Here is a 16,688-nt window from a genome sequence, read left to right as displayed (position 1 = left end):
TAATTGGAATTATCTACAAGTGTATTGTATTCACAACCATTTCACATTTTATAAACTTTTAAAGTATTTATTTTATCCCATTTTAGAAAGTCATAATATTTAGAAGTTGCTACATTTGTCTATCTTGGCCACATTCCTAGGACACAGGATGTGACACATTATTTCTCCAGCAACAACAACAGCAGTGTGGTTTGAGTAAACAGAATAACCAAACATGTCTGAAAAGATAGAGGGAGACTCCAGAAACTCATATGAAATCCCAGAAACTTCAAGATCGTCACAGTCAATTCCCCATGGTTTGATTGCCAGCTAGTTTCTGCACATTGCAGAAGCATCAGACCAATGTCAATGTACCACAGCTCACAGAATAACCCACCTTTGTTGTGGGCCTCCAGCTGTGACAGGGAATTGACGGCCACCTTGCACAGTGAGCAGTACAGCAGCTTCTTGGCCTTGTCTTCTTCTGTCTCTGGATTGGACGGACTGAGGGCTGTGGTGCCGACGGCTCCTGATACAGGGGGTCCAGATCCGGGCTGCTCTGAGCTGGCGCTGCCAGTGCCACAGCCGGGGGAGGATGAGGACGGTGGGATCAGAGGAGGAGTGGGGGTGGGCAGGAGAGGGCACACCGAGGGCATGCCGCAGTCCATGGGTATGGTAGGCGGGTCGGTAAGAGGGGTAAGGGGCCCCAGGGCCAGCATGGGCACGTTTAATTGTGACAGAGTCCGTGTTTCATCTAGAAAAACAAAGAGAGAAACAAAGAAGAAATATAATAAAAGTCAAATGCAGTGCAGAGAAAAAGTCTAAGAACGGATTTTGTGGTCTAAAATTACATAACTCAAATAAGAAGTGTTTTACTGCTGACTTCATTGTCCTTAAACTCAGCCATGAAGCATAGTCCCCCTGAAAATAAACTCTGTGCCATGCTTAACCACATGACTAACCACTCCCAGTAAAATCTGCTGCATAGATCAGACAAACCAACATAAAGCGCTTGCAGACGGAAGGGATTTTTATTTCCTTTATTGTATAGGCTATAATTGGTTAAAAAGAGTTCCTTTTAATTTAAGTTCTGTGAAGTGGATCAGAGGAGGAAAACGTACTGTATGCCCCATATGTGTCAAGGCATGGCCACACGTTTCATATGTTTGAAGGGTTTTTGAAGTTTCAAGCTACTCTTTCACTGATGTGGTCTCATCTTATTGAAATGTTTCCGAAGAGAATCAGAAACAGATACCATAGCCTGTGCATGTTCTGACTCTCTACAACACACCTGTTGTTTTTGGCTGCGTTTGAAGAGAAAATGGCACTTGCTTTGTCACAGTGCAAACCATGAACTCCAAAGAAAATATCACTAAGTGACCTCTTCTTTCCGCTCACTTTCGCTGAAGGCCCTCTGTAGTTTTTATTCTTATTGTTGCATGTGTTTGATTGCATGAGGTTTACGTTTTCATTCAACACAGAACATACATATATTTCCAGACATATGTTTCTGGTCAGGCACTCCCCTACGAAATGCCTTCGGTATTCACTAAGCAATGGGTGTTGTTCCGAAAAAAGACCCCCTAAATGTGGGTGGAGTATTCAGAAACCCCCCCTATCAGAAGCCCCTTCTCCACAGGATGTATTGCAGAGGGCAGGCCATGGAAAAGCCCACTGGGTTATGGTATTAAAGGGATCACATGGAGTATTTTTAGGGAGAATACAAATATTGACTTTAACTGCTCAATTCCATTTTAAGGATGCCCATAAGATTGGTCATTGTGGCACATGGCAGTCCACAGGGGTTGTGATTATGTTAAGCTTATGTGACTGTGTGGTCATTTGTCTAATGTATGTCTGTGTACTCCAACGCATTTCTGATTCAGACATATTGGTGAGTGCTTTTCATTCCATTGCTATCCAAGATTTAAATGATCTTTCTTTCCATATACTGGAAGTTTCCAGCAGCAAATTTGCTGGCTAGGTTTTTTGAATCTGTTTTTTTTTAAACGGAAAATAAAAACCTTACACTGACTCAATATGGCATTTCGGAGTCCATAAACCAGGTCTAGATCAAGTGCAGTGTAAGGGTAAATGCTTTATGAAGAGGTTTTGTCTAACATGCTTAAGTTGCTACATCGCTGACTGAGCTGGTTAGGTTGATTGCAGAGACAGGAAGACAGAATGACTGAGAAGCGGTTTTGTTTTTCTGGTATTGTTTTAAAATGTTGCCCACACACAGACACGTACTCATACACATGGCTTCATTACAATGCCAAACCCCTAAATCATTGGGTCCATAACATGTGGCTTGAGTTAAAATCAAGTGTGGAGGAGTAGAGGTGGTGGGCCAAATAGTAATGATGGATTTCGTGATCCATGTTGGCCTGGAGGTCTGCCTTACCGAACCATCACATCCAGGCACTGTTTCACCTCATACCACAGTGAATGCCTTTTGCACTCATCCCCCCTCAGAACCAGTTCAGCTGGAGGCTAACCCTTTGGGGCTTCTATAGCCACAGTAATTTAGTGTCTATGTCAGCAACCCAAAAAAACAAATCTCACTGAGCAGCAAAGTGCTTCTCTTTTTCTTATTTACTGACTAAAATGAAAAGCATGTATGACTCATTTTAGATTTGCTATTCTATCCAAGTCGCGAAGATAATTTGCCATGTTATTCTTACCCTGATAATCAAACTGCCAGATTTATTTGAATCTCAAGAAAAATGGGATATACTCTAAGCCTAATCAAACATTGATAAGGAAGTAAACTGACCTTCCCTGAAAGCTGGCCTCATATCCAAACAGGGGAAGGCATTATTCATTGGGAGAGGTCAGCCCAGTGAGATAACTCAGTCCAGATGCTCTTTCCTATAGCCTGGTGTGTCTGCACTGCCTTAATCCGTCTCAGGAAATTAAAGCTATGTATAATATGCAGTCCATGGGGAGAGGTTATGTTGATAAATCTGTGGGATCTAATAGAGACTAATTCAAATTCAGACCAAAACCACTTGCAGCACAAGTCAAAGTTCATCCTGATTCATTAAAGGCAGAATGAGTAGGATCTGTCAGATGCTGTTTGTGAACACAACATTCAAAGTTGGCCCCTCCTCCACGGCTCAACAACACCAGAAGTGCACGCCCCATGACCATAGAAAGAGATATGCGCTCGCCAGCAGGTGAAAGTCAACCCCCTATCGATTTGGAACAATCTTTGTCTGCTTGCTGTTTCACTTCACTTTATTTTAATTTCTTCATCGCTGTGCCACACATTTCTGTAGCATCCTCTTTGATGAGTAATTAAGATCTGGCATTGGTTTACTACGTGTTTAGATATTGACAGCAAGACACTTCCCACACATAGCAAAATATGAAAATACAGGGAGAAGGCATCAGGTTCTGTGTAGATAAAGACACCAGGAATCACTGAGAGCAGTTAATATTGTACAAGTCTAAACATAGTTTGTTCTGCCTTTAAGTGTTAAACATTGTCTATTTTGCGATAACTTCTTGCAAATGAAAGTAAATATCTGATTACAGATTTGTGGAATAAGACATAGCATAAAACAGTGCCTTAAAGCAGTTTTTGGCTGCCAATAATGTAAGAGATCCCCTAGGGTTGGAAACTAGAAGCCAACAAGGGTTATTTTTGTTGTTGTTTAAATTGTAATGTTGAACAGAGAACAACAAGGTTATTGCCATTTTCAAGCCTGGGTGTAGAGGGAACGTTGTGCAGTGATGGATATGCTTTGTTTATTTCAAAGTAGGAATGGAAGAGGTGCAATTTAAACCAATGTAAACAGATTACAGAGAGACTTGCATTCGGGGACACGGTTTAACCGAAAATACCAGGAGGTTTAACACAGAACTGGTCTATTGATAGCTTGTTAGTAGGTCCATGTTTCGTTGGGTGTGTGTGTGTGTGTGTGTGTGTGTGTGTGTGTGTGTGTGTGTGTGTGTGTGTGTGTGTGTGTGTGTGTGTGTGTGTGTGTGTGTGGAAAAAGAGCTGTCAGGGGTAAGGGTTACTTAAGCAGCATGACTCTGTCTACCTCTAGTTCTTATTCTTAATGATTTAAGATGTAAGAAACCTAATGCTGCCCCTACGTGCTCCGATCCTCATTCATAATGCATTTGTGTGCCTTTTTCCAGAGTCTGGCCTTCTTCACACACACACACACACACACACACACACACACACACACACACACACACACACACACACACACACACACACACACACACACACACACACACACACACACACACACACACACACACACACACACACACACACACACACACACACACACACACACACACACACACACACACACTCACACAGCATGAAGTAATGTGTATAAGATACTTATGTTGATTTTTTTTAGGTTGATTTAATCAAATAGCTTACTTTAGAAGAAAACTAAAACTAGTGAATTCCTCAAAAACTCCAATACTAACAACAAATATTGACGGAGCGTGAAAAGCACATCAGCTCTGTGTAACTTAATACTAGAGTAACCTCATAGCCATGCAACCCTAGCCTAACATGAAAGTAATCTGTTTAATTGAACTTGTGTGTGTGCGCCTTTGACTATTTGTGTGGACTAAAGAGTGCCATAATGTCAGGGTGGTTTTAACATGGCCCTTCATTAAAGAAGGAGGGTCAGACAGCAGTGGGATGGTGAGGAAGGGAAAGGGGGAAGGAGGAGCAGAGTTTCTCTCCCAGTAAACAGCTGTCTCTCCATCATTCAGCCAAACCCCTCAGCTCAACAGACCAAATCCCCCAAAGCAAGGGCCTCATCTGTAGGGGCACTATGACAGCAAACAATATGATTGCTATAAAACTTGTGGCCTGTTTTGATAGCCGTAAGGTTGAAGAACTTTCACAGTTTCAGCCATTAGTAAGGTCTCAATAAGTCCTGATATACTGTCGTCACCGCTGACTGCATTTGATATGGTAATGAGAAGTGATGCAGAATAAGGTCATCAGACCAAAGCTAGTCTGTAGTACTACAGATGTCATATGGGAAGGTCTCAAAAGACATTTTCAGAAATCCTTAACAAAGAGATCATTCACAACAACGACAACTGCTCTGTGTTTTAGATTTGTACTGTGGGAAATATTTTCCTCTCTTTTGCATCTGGGTGCTTGCATGTGCCTGACAACATTATTTGTGTATGTGAGTGCATGCATTTTGTCTACAGCCTATGTGTCTTTATCACGTTCGGAGTAAATGCCCCAGAGTGACCCATGATAATGTTCACAGGTTAAACCACAGTGTCCATACTCTCGCTTTCCTAGTTGAATAAACACACAGCTGACTGAGTTCTGTCCCCCAACCATGAAACAGAGGGACAGGATAACACTGAGCACATGCATCAACCGCATAAACACACACATTCGCACACTCACAAGCAACCGTGCATGCAGGCAAACCAGGATGTGACAGGCTTCTAGGGTCACGAGAAAGAGGCTTGGATGGAAAAAGGCATTCTTTCACATGTAGCTACTTTCAGATATCGGTCATGGCAGGCTTGTTTTGGCTCCTCATGCTTTTGGAGTTCACCCCGGGAAGTCTAACTAATGGCAACAGGCCTGGAGCTGACCTCCCCCCTTGAGGGAAAGAGAGTGAAAAGGACTGCCCCTATTACTACTTTTGGATGAAAATACTATAAATTGTGTGTTATTTTTGTGCATAGAAAAGTCTCAGTTAAATGCTGAGGTCTTTGCTCTGGTAGGACGTTGCATTTTGGCCTTTAATGGACCTGTGATTCATCTTTTCATTCAATGTGTTTGCTCTGTGCCCTCCTTTGAATACTAGTGCAAATGTCTGGTAAACAATCAGCTACAGAAACCTCTGTAAATGTCACCAAAACATGGCCGGTCTATTCAACGCCTAGTGTTTGATCCAAGGACAGAGTAGTGACACAGAGGGAATGGAAAAAAAATCTGGGTGGAAAAAGGACAAGGGCAAAGGCACACAGCACGCTGCCTCTGAATTATAGCTCGAAATAGGAAGATGAGCAAGAGAGGGAGAGAGAAAGTAACACTGACACAACAGAGACAGCACTAAACAGATACTGCTAAAGAAAGACCTTGCAACGCCTCGACCATGCCCCACATCCTTACTAACTAATAAATTAATCTTTCAACAGTGAATTACTCTCCATTAAATTCAGATCAGCTGCTGTCTTTGTGCTTTTAGATGCTGACTTAGATCGTTGTCATCTTTATTTTTCTCAATAAGTCTTTGCACTCATTACCACCACCCTGGGCTCAGGCAGCATGGTCTATTTTGACACTGTGGCAAATGGTGCTGCACTTCAATCACTCAGACGTGTGCAAACACATACACACAAACATATGCACACCACAGTGGGGTTACATGAAATGATGCCAAAACACTGCTATGTGACGAAGTGCCAATTCACCTGCTCACCGTCTAAATAGAAGGACACTAAACCAGTTTAACATAGCTCAGCAGACAAAGCATTGCTGTGGTTGGACTGGACTAATACAGGGATAGCCTGTGGTACACTAATGAGGCTTCTACTTTGATCAACCTGTCACTCAGAAAGTGGGACACCTGACCTCTGGTTTGGTTTGTCTACTCCTCTCTTTGCTACTCAGCTGTCGCACAGATTAGATCATTTAAAGTCAAAACCCTTGGCCTAAAAATCTATACATTTATTTAAGATACATACACTTTATTTAATAATTGGTCAAGTAGCTTACACTAACAGTTGTAAGTATGTTGCTTCTTTTACCAGCAGATACCACTGATTATATTCATCTAAATTGAATCAATCTATTTGTCCAGTGCTACAGAAAGGAACGCAATGGTGTCTCACTTTGAAAAGGAATTTTCTCAGTATTTTCAATTTGAATACACTTTTAGTGTTGCACATAGTTATGTCAACATGAAGCAGATAATTAAGCATGCAAAGTCCTGCTGCAACCGTGTCGGACCACACAGAGCACTGAGATGCTCAAAACAACAAACTGTAAAGCCACTGTGATTAGATGCCTTTGTTATTTTCCATTTCCATTTCCAGCAAAACGATAAGCCTTTAAACATCCCACACAGATTGAAAGGTTTATTTTAACAACAAGAAAACTCAGAAAAGCACTTTTTTTGTTTGAGTTCCTGCTATTTTTATATATCATACCATGTTTTATATTTTCTTCTGTCTCACCCGCTTTGCTGGGTTCGATGTCTGTGGCAGGCCCAAGGGCGCCGGGTGGAGAAGGGGAGGAGGTGGGGGGCACAGTGTGAGGCTTGTCCCCCTCCTGAGGGCGACTTTTAGAGGTCTCGATGCCTTTGACTCTCCTGGCATGCCGGTTTCCTTTGTAATGGGCTTCCGCTTGGCTCTATAGGAGAACATGGAAAAAAACATGTTATGTTGTGAGTGAACATCAAAGCCAACAGGTGAAAAAACATTGCAGGCGGGATTTGAGTCAGTGTGACACCAGCACACATATGCATGCATGTCATTATGTTAGCATGTTATTCAATGTACTCTGGGGACTGGAGCCATAAAAAGCAGGCAGGTTTACTGAGGATAAATATATAACAACCTTTGGAACAAAAAGATGCAGTGATGCAGTTAGAGAGACATTCGAGACCGAGACCTGTCTGAAACCCTTGTCCCTTCATTATCCTGTTGTCCGGTTTTCAAATGACCAATACCTTATCATGCAGCTCAAAGTCTTGACATACGTCCTCTGCAGTCTAATTCCCTACATACGCCCTGACAAACTTGGTTCCAGCTTTCATTACTACAACCATGCTGACAGACATGCCAAGGGAGGTTAAACTAGGGTCAGTGAGATGCCACACTATCTGCCAGGAGGGCCAATAAGTCATTCCCTGACAATATCCCCCTCTTACAATACACACATGATAATAGAAGAAGACATTATCACTGAGAGCCTGGGAGGCAGACATGTGCTCCTGCAACATAAATATCGCCTTCAGCTGCTGCCTGAACAGGGTCAGGCTCAAATACAATCCCAGACCTATACATACAGACTATGCATGCAAAGACCCTGTCTGAAATATCTCATAGAAAGATAAAATGTAGATCCGGACCCTGCGTCTGGAGGTTTCCAGGGATTGGAGATCTTCCTACATTCCAGCAGAGAAAACAATGGGCAGACATATATTACAGAAGCTAGTGCGGATAATCTCCTGATGAAAGGCTAGCTGCTAGCTAATGTGTATGTTCACAGAGTTAACAACAGAGGTGAGTCATTCATCATGAGAGGGACGACTGGGGAGTCTGTATGTTGTCTGTGTATGTTTGTGTGTCTGCACAGAGGTATGTGAGTCTGGGAAAACATGGCAGATGAGATGCATCTTTGCTATACTAATCTGTTGCCAGTTAGTTAAGCTTTACCGTTGACCAGCTGTGAAAAAAACCTCACAAACACAAACATATAGACAGACACACACAGGTAAGGAGTATTCATGCAACTATAGTTTCCATCTGTTAGCTCGTTCTTTATCTCCCCTCCATCATGGCTCAAGTGTCCCTTTATTAGAAGCACAAATAGGCTCTTGCTAATAGGGACACTTTATATTAGTGCGGCACTTGATTCAGATAGTTCCCTGCTGTGTCATGCCAGCCTGTCCTAGCCAAATATTTTTTCTATCAAGGGACCAATGTTGAAGATGATTATTAATTTGCTGGGTTACAGTTAGTTGCCAGGGAGAGTCATGTTTTAAAAAATCCGCTGGCGTCTGACAGCTGCTAAAAGGCTTGGAGAATTTCAGACATCACACTGACCACAGGCTCAGACGTAGGGATAGACTGGCAGGGGGCAGTTGGTGATGAGTAACGTCTGTGAGCCCAGTCATGTGTGTTTTCTGTATGTGTGCATCTGTGATGGCATCCAGGACGTGATTCGGCACGGGAAACCTGGGGCAGGGACTGAAGTGATTTAGAAGATCACATGTTTCTTGTAAATCATGATGAAAAACTGGGCTCTAGATATAGCAGACCCTCTGTAACTGACCCTGTCAAAGGGGTCTTAAGTAGCTGCTTAAGCAAAGCCTGCAGATCAAGGTGGAGAGCAGTGGGTGGAGGAAGGGGCTGGGTTGGGAGGGCTGCTCAAAGAGAAGTGATCTCTCGGATGGAAAAAATAAATAAGTGGAGCTAAAAGGGTGTAAGGTGGTTTCTGGAAAAGCCGCCACAGGGTCTCTTAACCTCTCCAACCGACTCAAGGGGATCAATTGCCAAGCAGCTGAGTATCAATGTGAGGTCCTAGATGGAGAGAAGAGAAAGGGAATGAAGAAAATATGAAGGAGGTAAGTGTGTTGCCAGGAATTTTAAAAGAGACAAGGAAAAGGCAAGGAGGGTGATGTCACGAGCTGAGAATGAGGAGGGGAATAATAAAGAGAGAAACATCTTAGAGAGAGGAAAAGCTGAACTACGCATCAACCTGTGTTTCATTATGTAAAAGGTTCAAACTTAACAAGTGTCTTCCAGCATGACTACCAATCTCAGGGAAAAGCAGTCATTCACAGACTAGCTCCAACTGCAGCTCCAGATGAGACAAAAGAGGAAGAAGATAAGGTGAGGAGTGAATAACAGATAGACTGGGCCAATACAAAGGAAACAGTGAGGGTAGAGTTATAAACGGGTAGTGGGGGCAGGGAAGTACCGAGTAAGAAAAAGGAATGTATATCAGCCTATAGTGTTGCTGCAGTAGCTGTGACGTTGGTCAATGCAGCGCGACAGAGTCTATGATGTCACTAATGCAGCACGCCACCAAGGTTATTGTGCATAAACCACTGTTTAACACCTCGTACCACAACACGACGCAAGGACAGTGGGGCAAAAACCCACCCTTCATCCTTTTCTCTACTCCTTCTCCTCCAAGTCTCCCCTTCTGACATTCCCAAGATGCATTTGGGCTGTCAGAGCCAGACATTAATCCATGCCCTTGACGAATGCATCTTATAATAAGTAGTGGCAGGCAATTTTAGGCATTTCCACACTGTAAATAATGCAGCATTAGAGAGGGAGACAGATACAGAGGGGGTAGGGAGGTTGCTGAGAGAGAGACAGCAGAGAAAGAATGAGGCACAGAGAAAAAGATCAAATGGGGACGCATGAATGATGGCAAAATGATGCGTGAAATGAGGGGAGCACGAGGTGCAAGCTAGATGGCAGAAATGGATCCTTTGAAGACAAATACATTGATCATGACATTACATGGTAAGCCTCCTCGCATCTCCTTGACCTAAACAATCCAATCAACTCACAGATGGCAGATAAAAACTGAGAAATCGACATCAAGGGCAGTATAATAATCCTTTTTTTCCCTCAAGACAGAGACACAGACTGGGTAAACAATGCGGGGAAGGCAGCACAGGATTCTTCGATGCGTTTCCCTTTGTATTATTTTCACCCATGAAATATAAATCCTGACTTGACATTATGTAAAAGAGAACGGTGTGGGTGGGCAGGCCTTCTACGGCGATATAAAGGACAATTTTTCTCCAGCCGAGCTTAGCAGGACAGCATAAATGACATAAAAGTTTGACATTGCTGATATACTGCAGTGCCTGCTTTTCTGTTCTTGTGTACACTGGCAGCAAAACTAACAATAACAGCAGAGTGGTGCTGTAGTCCTGCCTATCATAATCCTAAGGACTGACAATTGTACACACTTGTGAGAGCCTGTATCATTCAGGAGCCAGAAGGAATGCCAAGGCAGCAGTAGGTGTCAGCATTGTTACAAACAAGTGTACACATAAACATAACTAGAGCTTCAGAGGGGGCAAAATGCTCATGAAACCTAAGCAAATGCCTCCAAATAATTCTTATTTCTTTAAATTTGATCGTTTTGGAAAGTCATGCCTGTTTATGCATCATACAGTAACTAGCTTAAACTCTTTTCCTGTATAAATATTTGTGCACTGTGTATATTGTGAAAGTGATCTTAGTCTGTATATTGATGTAACAATGTGTTTATTGGCCAAGTCTCTCTTAAATTAACAAGGTTTTCTACCTATTTAAAAAAAAAAGAAGCCAGTCATATCTGGAGTTTTACAAGATGTTTCAAAGTGTTGGCACTGTAAGGAGGAGGGATCTGTCCATGACGAGGCAGGCTATAGCCAGCTATCACTCTTATGTCAGAAAAGTGCAGCCTACTGCTTTAAAGATTATTTGTAATTCCACTCTGCAAATGGTTTACAGTCAGAACTTCTCAATACATCATAAAGTGATTGTTTTGGTTATATTTTTGGCTGGATATGGTGGAAAACAGTCTGGATGCATTAGATGCTTCTCTAGTAAGGTTAATTCATGTGTTTTCCTTTGAGCTGTCATTAAAACATTTTAACCATTTAGTTAAATGTTTGAGTTCTTCACAGATAAAATATATATTCTAACTTTATTTGAGACATGTTTTAGTAAAGAAGCCAGTATTTGACTGCTAGCTGTGGGGCTCAAAGTTTCATATAAACAACTTTGAAGGACTGCTTCCCCTACCTATGAAGATATACAGATGGGAACATTGCAAAGTGTAGGCTCAAAATTACAGGCCTGCAGCTCTCTGACCACATGGAAACCATGATTGTAGACCTGTGGAGTATATATAGCACCGGTCGACTCCTTAATGTTGTGTATTGTGGCTGAATGTACGCCCTGTCCTGCAGTCTGCACCACTGAATAGGGAGCATCACAGCCAAATTATACACTGCGCACATGACATTTGGCACTGATATTGTCATGAATCTATCCTATTCATCCACAACAGGAAGAAAAGACAGAGAATGGATTGCGATCACACGTAAAATACTTCCATATGATGTTTGTTTTCTTTCATTTGTCATCAGTCATGTATGCAAGTTGCCCATGGGTATAAGGTGCCATTAAACTCCCATTATGAGTTGAGATATAAACTACACCATATGGACAAACAAATTAAACGACTGTTAAAATGAATTGAAAGAATTACACAAAAGCATGAACATTTCTGTTCATTTTAAAGTAATGATAACTTCATGACATGCTTGTGTGAAATGAACTTAACCCATGGTGAGGAATTTAATCGAGCTTTGCCAGCTTTGATGGGCAAGAGAAAATCTGTTTGAAAATGAAGGCTAAATCCTATTCCTCTACGTCTCTCTCTCAGCTTCTGCAGCAGCCTTCTCAGCTTTGTGCTGCAGTGCTTATTGCTTCTACTAACTGCACACCGTCTTAAAACAAATTAAATTCCAATGGGGTCGCAACTGCCAAAACACAGCCCAAACAAATGTACCACATCCTCTCTGTCAACACCCACACTCAGGATAGCAAACAGATAGAAAGCCCTCCAACACATTCCAAATTCCTAAAAAATATGAGATGAAAAGTGAATGTGTACAAACAGCAACATACAGCATACCTAATGCCACACGGGAAATGGAGACATGGAGGGAAAGAAATACTGTGTATGTGTTGGGTTTATTTTATGTTTCTGTACTGTACCTCTGAATTGAAGCGGATCTGGCAGACGTTACATGAGATGACTGGCCGCTTGGTCTTGACCAATGGAACTCCAAAGGTGTGGTTGATCACGGCCTTTTGCACCGGATCCATCTGATAGAGAAAATGACAGAAATATCTGTGAGTTATGATCCAGACCCAGTATTACACTGAAGCACTGGTCCAGGTGTTCCGGTGCCACCAGTCAAAAAGCCTGTCCATCATTGTAATATAATGAACATGTGATGACCTCTGCATTAGATGGGGGAGTAGAGCGATCCTAATCTGAAACGGATCACACAGCGGTGGATTAAGTGCACAGACAAGAGTGCGTTTGTGTTTTTGTTAAGCAAATAGTGCTGTTCACAGCATGTTGCTACAAATGAGACACCTGGTGCATCCTGCCAAAGCCCAGCCTTCTTTCCTGACCAGGATGTAGCTTCATGCCGTCCTTGTGTTAATTGTTTCAGCTGGCACGTCCATCATCTACATGGTGTTAAGCACCTCATATAAATTGAACCGAATCGCTTTAGGAGCTGTCCAACGTGTCAGCGGCTAAGCCACCTACTTTAACTCTGTCCCAGACACTAAAGACCCTTCCCGTACCATTTTTAAAAGGCTCTATTACAATATTTATCTGTGTTTGAAGCTGCATTTATCTAATCATCATTGTTAATTCACCTTAGTATTAATAAATAGCTAGGGTGGTATTTTATCACAAACTATTGCCTGGCACTATGTCTACAGCTGAACAGGCCAAATGTTAAAGATGATGTGGCACTGCATTGGTACTTGAAAAGAATAGAGAGAAACAGAAGACCTGGCCTGAAGGACAAAAGGATATGATATATGATGCTGTGTGTTTTGAATTCATAAGGCACAAAGGGAATGTTCCGGAGAGTCCTCCAAGCCTGATGCTGCCCTATTTTTTTTTTTAGACAGACTGTAAATGATTCAATATGGCTCATCCCCAGATTTAATTTGGCTTGTCACCAAAACTTTCCTTAAGCTATCTTGCAACCAGAGCCATTGTCTAATCTAAAATGCAAATGGACCAAGACTTGAGAAGAGAGGGAGACAAAAGAGTAGCTAACATACACGTTCTCATAACTCCAAGAAAAAACATTTACATTTCTGCATGGTGCATGTTACCCGGCAACTCTAAAGGAAACAGAGTAAACAGAAAGAAGATAATGGTGGGAAGGCCCAAGACATTGAGCCGGGTGACAGGACGGTACAAAAACAAAGCATCTGGAGGAGCCAATAAATGAGACAGTGGGAGAGGAAGATAGATTGGGACAGATAGAAAGAGAAAGGGAGGGAGAAATGGGAAATAGCCCAGAAAGAAAGAAAGAGAGAGAGAGAGAGACAGAGAGACAGAGAGAGAGAGAGAGAGAAAAAAAAAAGAGAGGCCCAGGCCGGACATCCTCACATCGCACATTCTTATCTCATTTGGCTCTCTTTCCCATACTCCATGTTCCATGACTCCCTCTATTTACTGCCCAGAAACAGCCTAGAGTAGGCTCTACTGCTGCTGTGAATTTAGATGGATAGAAGGGGAAGGGCGGATATTGAGCAATGACGTTGGTAGACAAATAGTATGGGAGGAACTGCATTGAATACCTCAAAAGGGACTAAATACAACCAAACAAATCTATGTTACTTTTTTTGCAAATCTTTTGAACTTCTGCTAAATGTTACACCAACTCCATTATTATAAGCCAACAGACAGGCTTTGGGGTAAATACTGTTTGTGGGTGTCCATGCTGTGACCCATCATCAATCAAGTTTAATAAGGGCTGAACAGGCACTGTGAGGTAACTGTACACATGAATCAGTACTCAGGGAGGGGGTTGAATACGGGTCATATTCAAAACATTCAGTGTATTCAGCTGTTAAAAACACCGCCCAGCTGCCAACAATCTCTTTTGGACTGCAGTTCACATGCTTCTTACCCACATGTTCTCCAAAACATGTCCTCATGAAATAGGAGCTGAGCCGTGTGATTAAGTGAAGAGGGATTTTCCAAAACTCACTCAAGATGCTTTGAAAAATGTTAAGAAAAAAAGCATTCATTCATTTCAATTGGCTGTATTTCCTGCATTAATAGTTTATGACTAATCCATCTTTAAAATTTGAACTGTAAAAAGTTGCAATAAGAGATGTCTGGGTGAGTATTGGAAACATTTCAGTATGGAGCAGTTTGAAATGTGGTGAGAGCTCTGGCCAAGGTGAGTAAACCACATAGACCGCTGACTTAAGCATCACTCAGCGGTCACATCAACAGATCCACAGGGCCTTAAGAGAGAAACAAGCTAATGCCTTTTGTTAACACAGAGTTGATTCTGAGGTGAAACAGCCCAAAGATCCACCAAGCATCTCCCTGCACTTCACCACAGCATACCTAAACTCACCAATATGTCTCTGCATGTTACTGCCATTTTCTTTAACTCTCAAATCTCCACTCCTTATTTTTCAGTCCTTCGTGATTTGTTTTTGCCCTCTTCTTCTAGTGTGTTTGATCAGTTCTCTGCGACAAAATGTGTTGGATTCCAGCATCGAAGGATGCACTGTTCTGTGACGTCCAGTGGGACCACTCTGGCAGTCACTCCACAGTCTGCACTGTGCCAGATAAAAAAAAACCTTTGAAGCTCTTGGTTCTACATACTTTTGAGTCATGCCCAGATTAGGACACACTTGGGTGTAAAAGAAACAAAAGAACGGCAAAAGCTCCAAGCATTTAGGTACTCACCTTCTTCTCCTGTGTGTCTGTAGAAGCTTGGAGCTGCATTTCTCCTCCTGTATGTGTGCTGCTGGCAGAGGTGTGTGTTTGAGCCTCAGCATGTGCGAGAATGAGAGTGTGTGGTGCACCTTCCTCACTCATTCAGCCCCCTGGTTTGTTGGTTGTCAATGCTGAATACAAAGTAACTCACTTAGAAGACTTAGTGATGCATTGCCAGCTTCGATTTCTTTGTTTTTCTCTCTTCTGGCACCCTACCTTTGAAATACTTCAAGAGAAGAAGTAAGTGTCTAGTGTAAGGACTTTCTCAAATCTCTGCCTTACTCTTTTATTTCACGGACACATCACCTAACAAGTTACTGTCCCTTTGGTTCAGCCTCCTTCTCCTCTTCGATATTTTCTCTCCCTCTCTCTCTCTCTCTCCCTGCCTCACGGTTCCCTAAAGTGCCTTTCCCTTGGTCTGCTTTACCCGTTTTCTCCTCCCCTTCTCTCTCTCTCTCTCTCTCTCTCTCTCTCTCCCTCTCTCTCTCTCTCTCGGCATACGTTATCAGTCCAGATGCAGCAAGGATTGTGTGTCCCACTCTCCTCCTGCTCAACTCTCCCCCTTTTCCCCAAGTTCACACATCTATCAAATGTAATCATCAGCCACTAGAGCTTTATCCCTCCCTAGTAACCCACAATGAAACACACACACACACACACACACACACACACACACACACACACACACACACACACACACACACACACACACACACACACACACACACACACACACACACACACACACACACACACACACACACACACACACACACACACACACACACACACACACACACACACACACACACACACACACACACACACACACACACCCCTTTCTCTGGTTTCAATGGCTACAACGACATATGTGATGCCTTGCAGACAGATATAATTTGGTGCACATTTTATCTGATAAAGCCCCAAAATACACTCTAAATTATTGCTCTTCAAAAATCTGAAACCTAGGCATAGGTGTGATGTTATTTCACTCAATTAATATGGTGTAGATTATTGCTGGAATAAGAGTTGTTTAGGAGAAGAGTAAGAAAACAAGATAAAAGGAGCATGGACAGCAGGGGTGATTCAACAAGTCTGCACACGGCTTTGCATGATTGAACCCCTTCATCAGACATTCCTGACTTTGAGGCCTGAGAAAGCCAACATCAGTGCATGCATCTAGATGTGTGAGCATGCGTCTATATCAGGACCAGCTGCTGCAGATAAATAATTCAGCCTTGTAACTGTCTAGAGGCACATTGAGCAAGACAGGCAGGTAGAGGACAAATCACATTAGAGGACCATTAAAGCTGTGTATGGCTTTAGGAGAGGCTATTCGTCTGTTATGAGGCTAATAACCCTCAAAGTGAGGCTCATTAAGACTATACAAACTCAGCACAGATCACTTAATAAGAGAGAATGATAGAATACCTAGCTGCTAGCTTAA

General features: G+C 42.4%; 1 protein-coding gene across 6 annotated transcripts in view; it reads right to left on the bottom strand.

The window, feature by feature from the left end:
* znf385a (zinc finger protein 385A) overlaps positions 1-16,688 on the bottom strand; it is a 53,593-nt gene that overhangs the window by 8,176 nt on the left and 28,729 nt on the right. For 3 of the 6 annotated variants that reach the window (XM_063893067.1, XM_063893102.1, XM_063893095.1), the window contains exons 3-5: positions 12,463-12,573; positions 7,150-7,351; positions 377-733 (exon numbers count right to left, since the gene is read on the bottom strand). In XM_063893067.1, coding sequence (XP_063749137.1) covers positions 377-733; positions 7,150-7,351; positions 12,463-12,573 — 670 coding nt within the window. Of the gene's footprint in view, positions 1-376; positions 734-7,149; positions 7,352-12,462; positions 12,574-15,211; positions 15,621-16,688 lie in introns of those variants that run through there. The other 3 variants (XM_063893086.1, XM_063893076.1, XM_063893110.1) reach the window with 3 other exon arrangements.

This window comes from Eleginops maclovinus, chromosome 1 (genome assembly GCF_036324505.1).
Source record: "Eleginops maclovinus isolate JMC-PN-2008 ecotype Puerto Natales chromosome 1, JC_Emac_rtc_rv5, whole genome shotgun sequence".
Lineage (NCBI taxonomy): Eukaryota > Metazoa > Chordata > Actinopteri > Perciformes > Eleginopidae > Eleginops > Eleginops maclovinus.
Note: the sequence above shows the minus strand (reverse complement) of the source record. Positions and strands in the feature narration are given on the sequence as shown.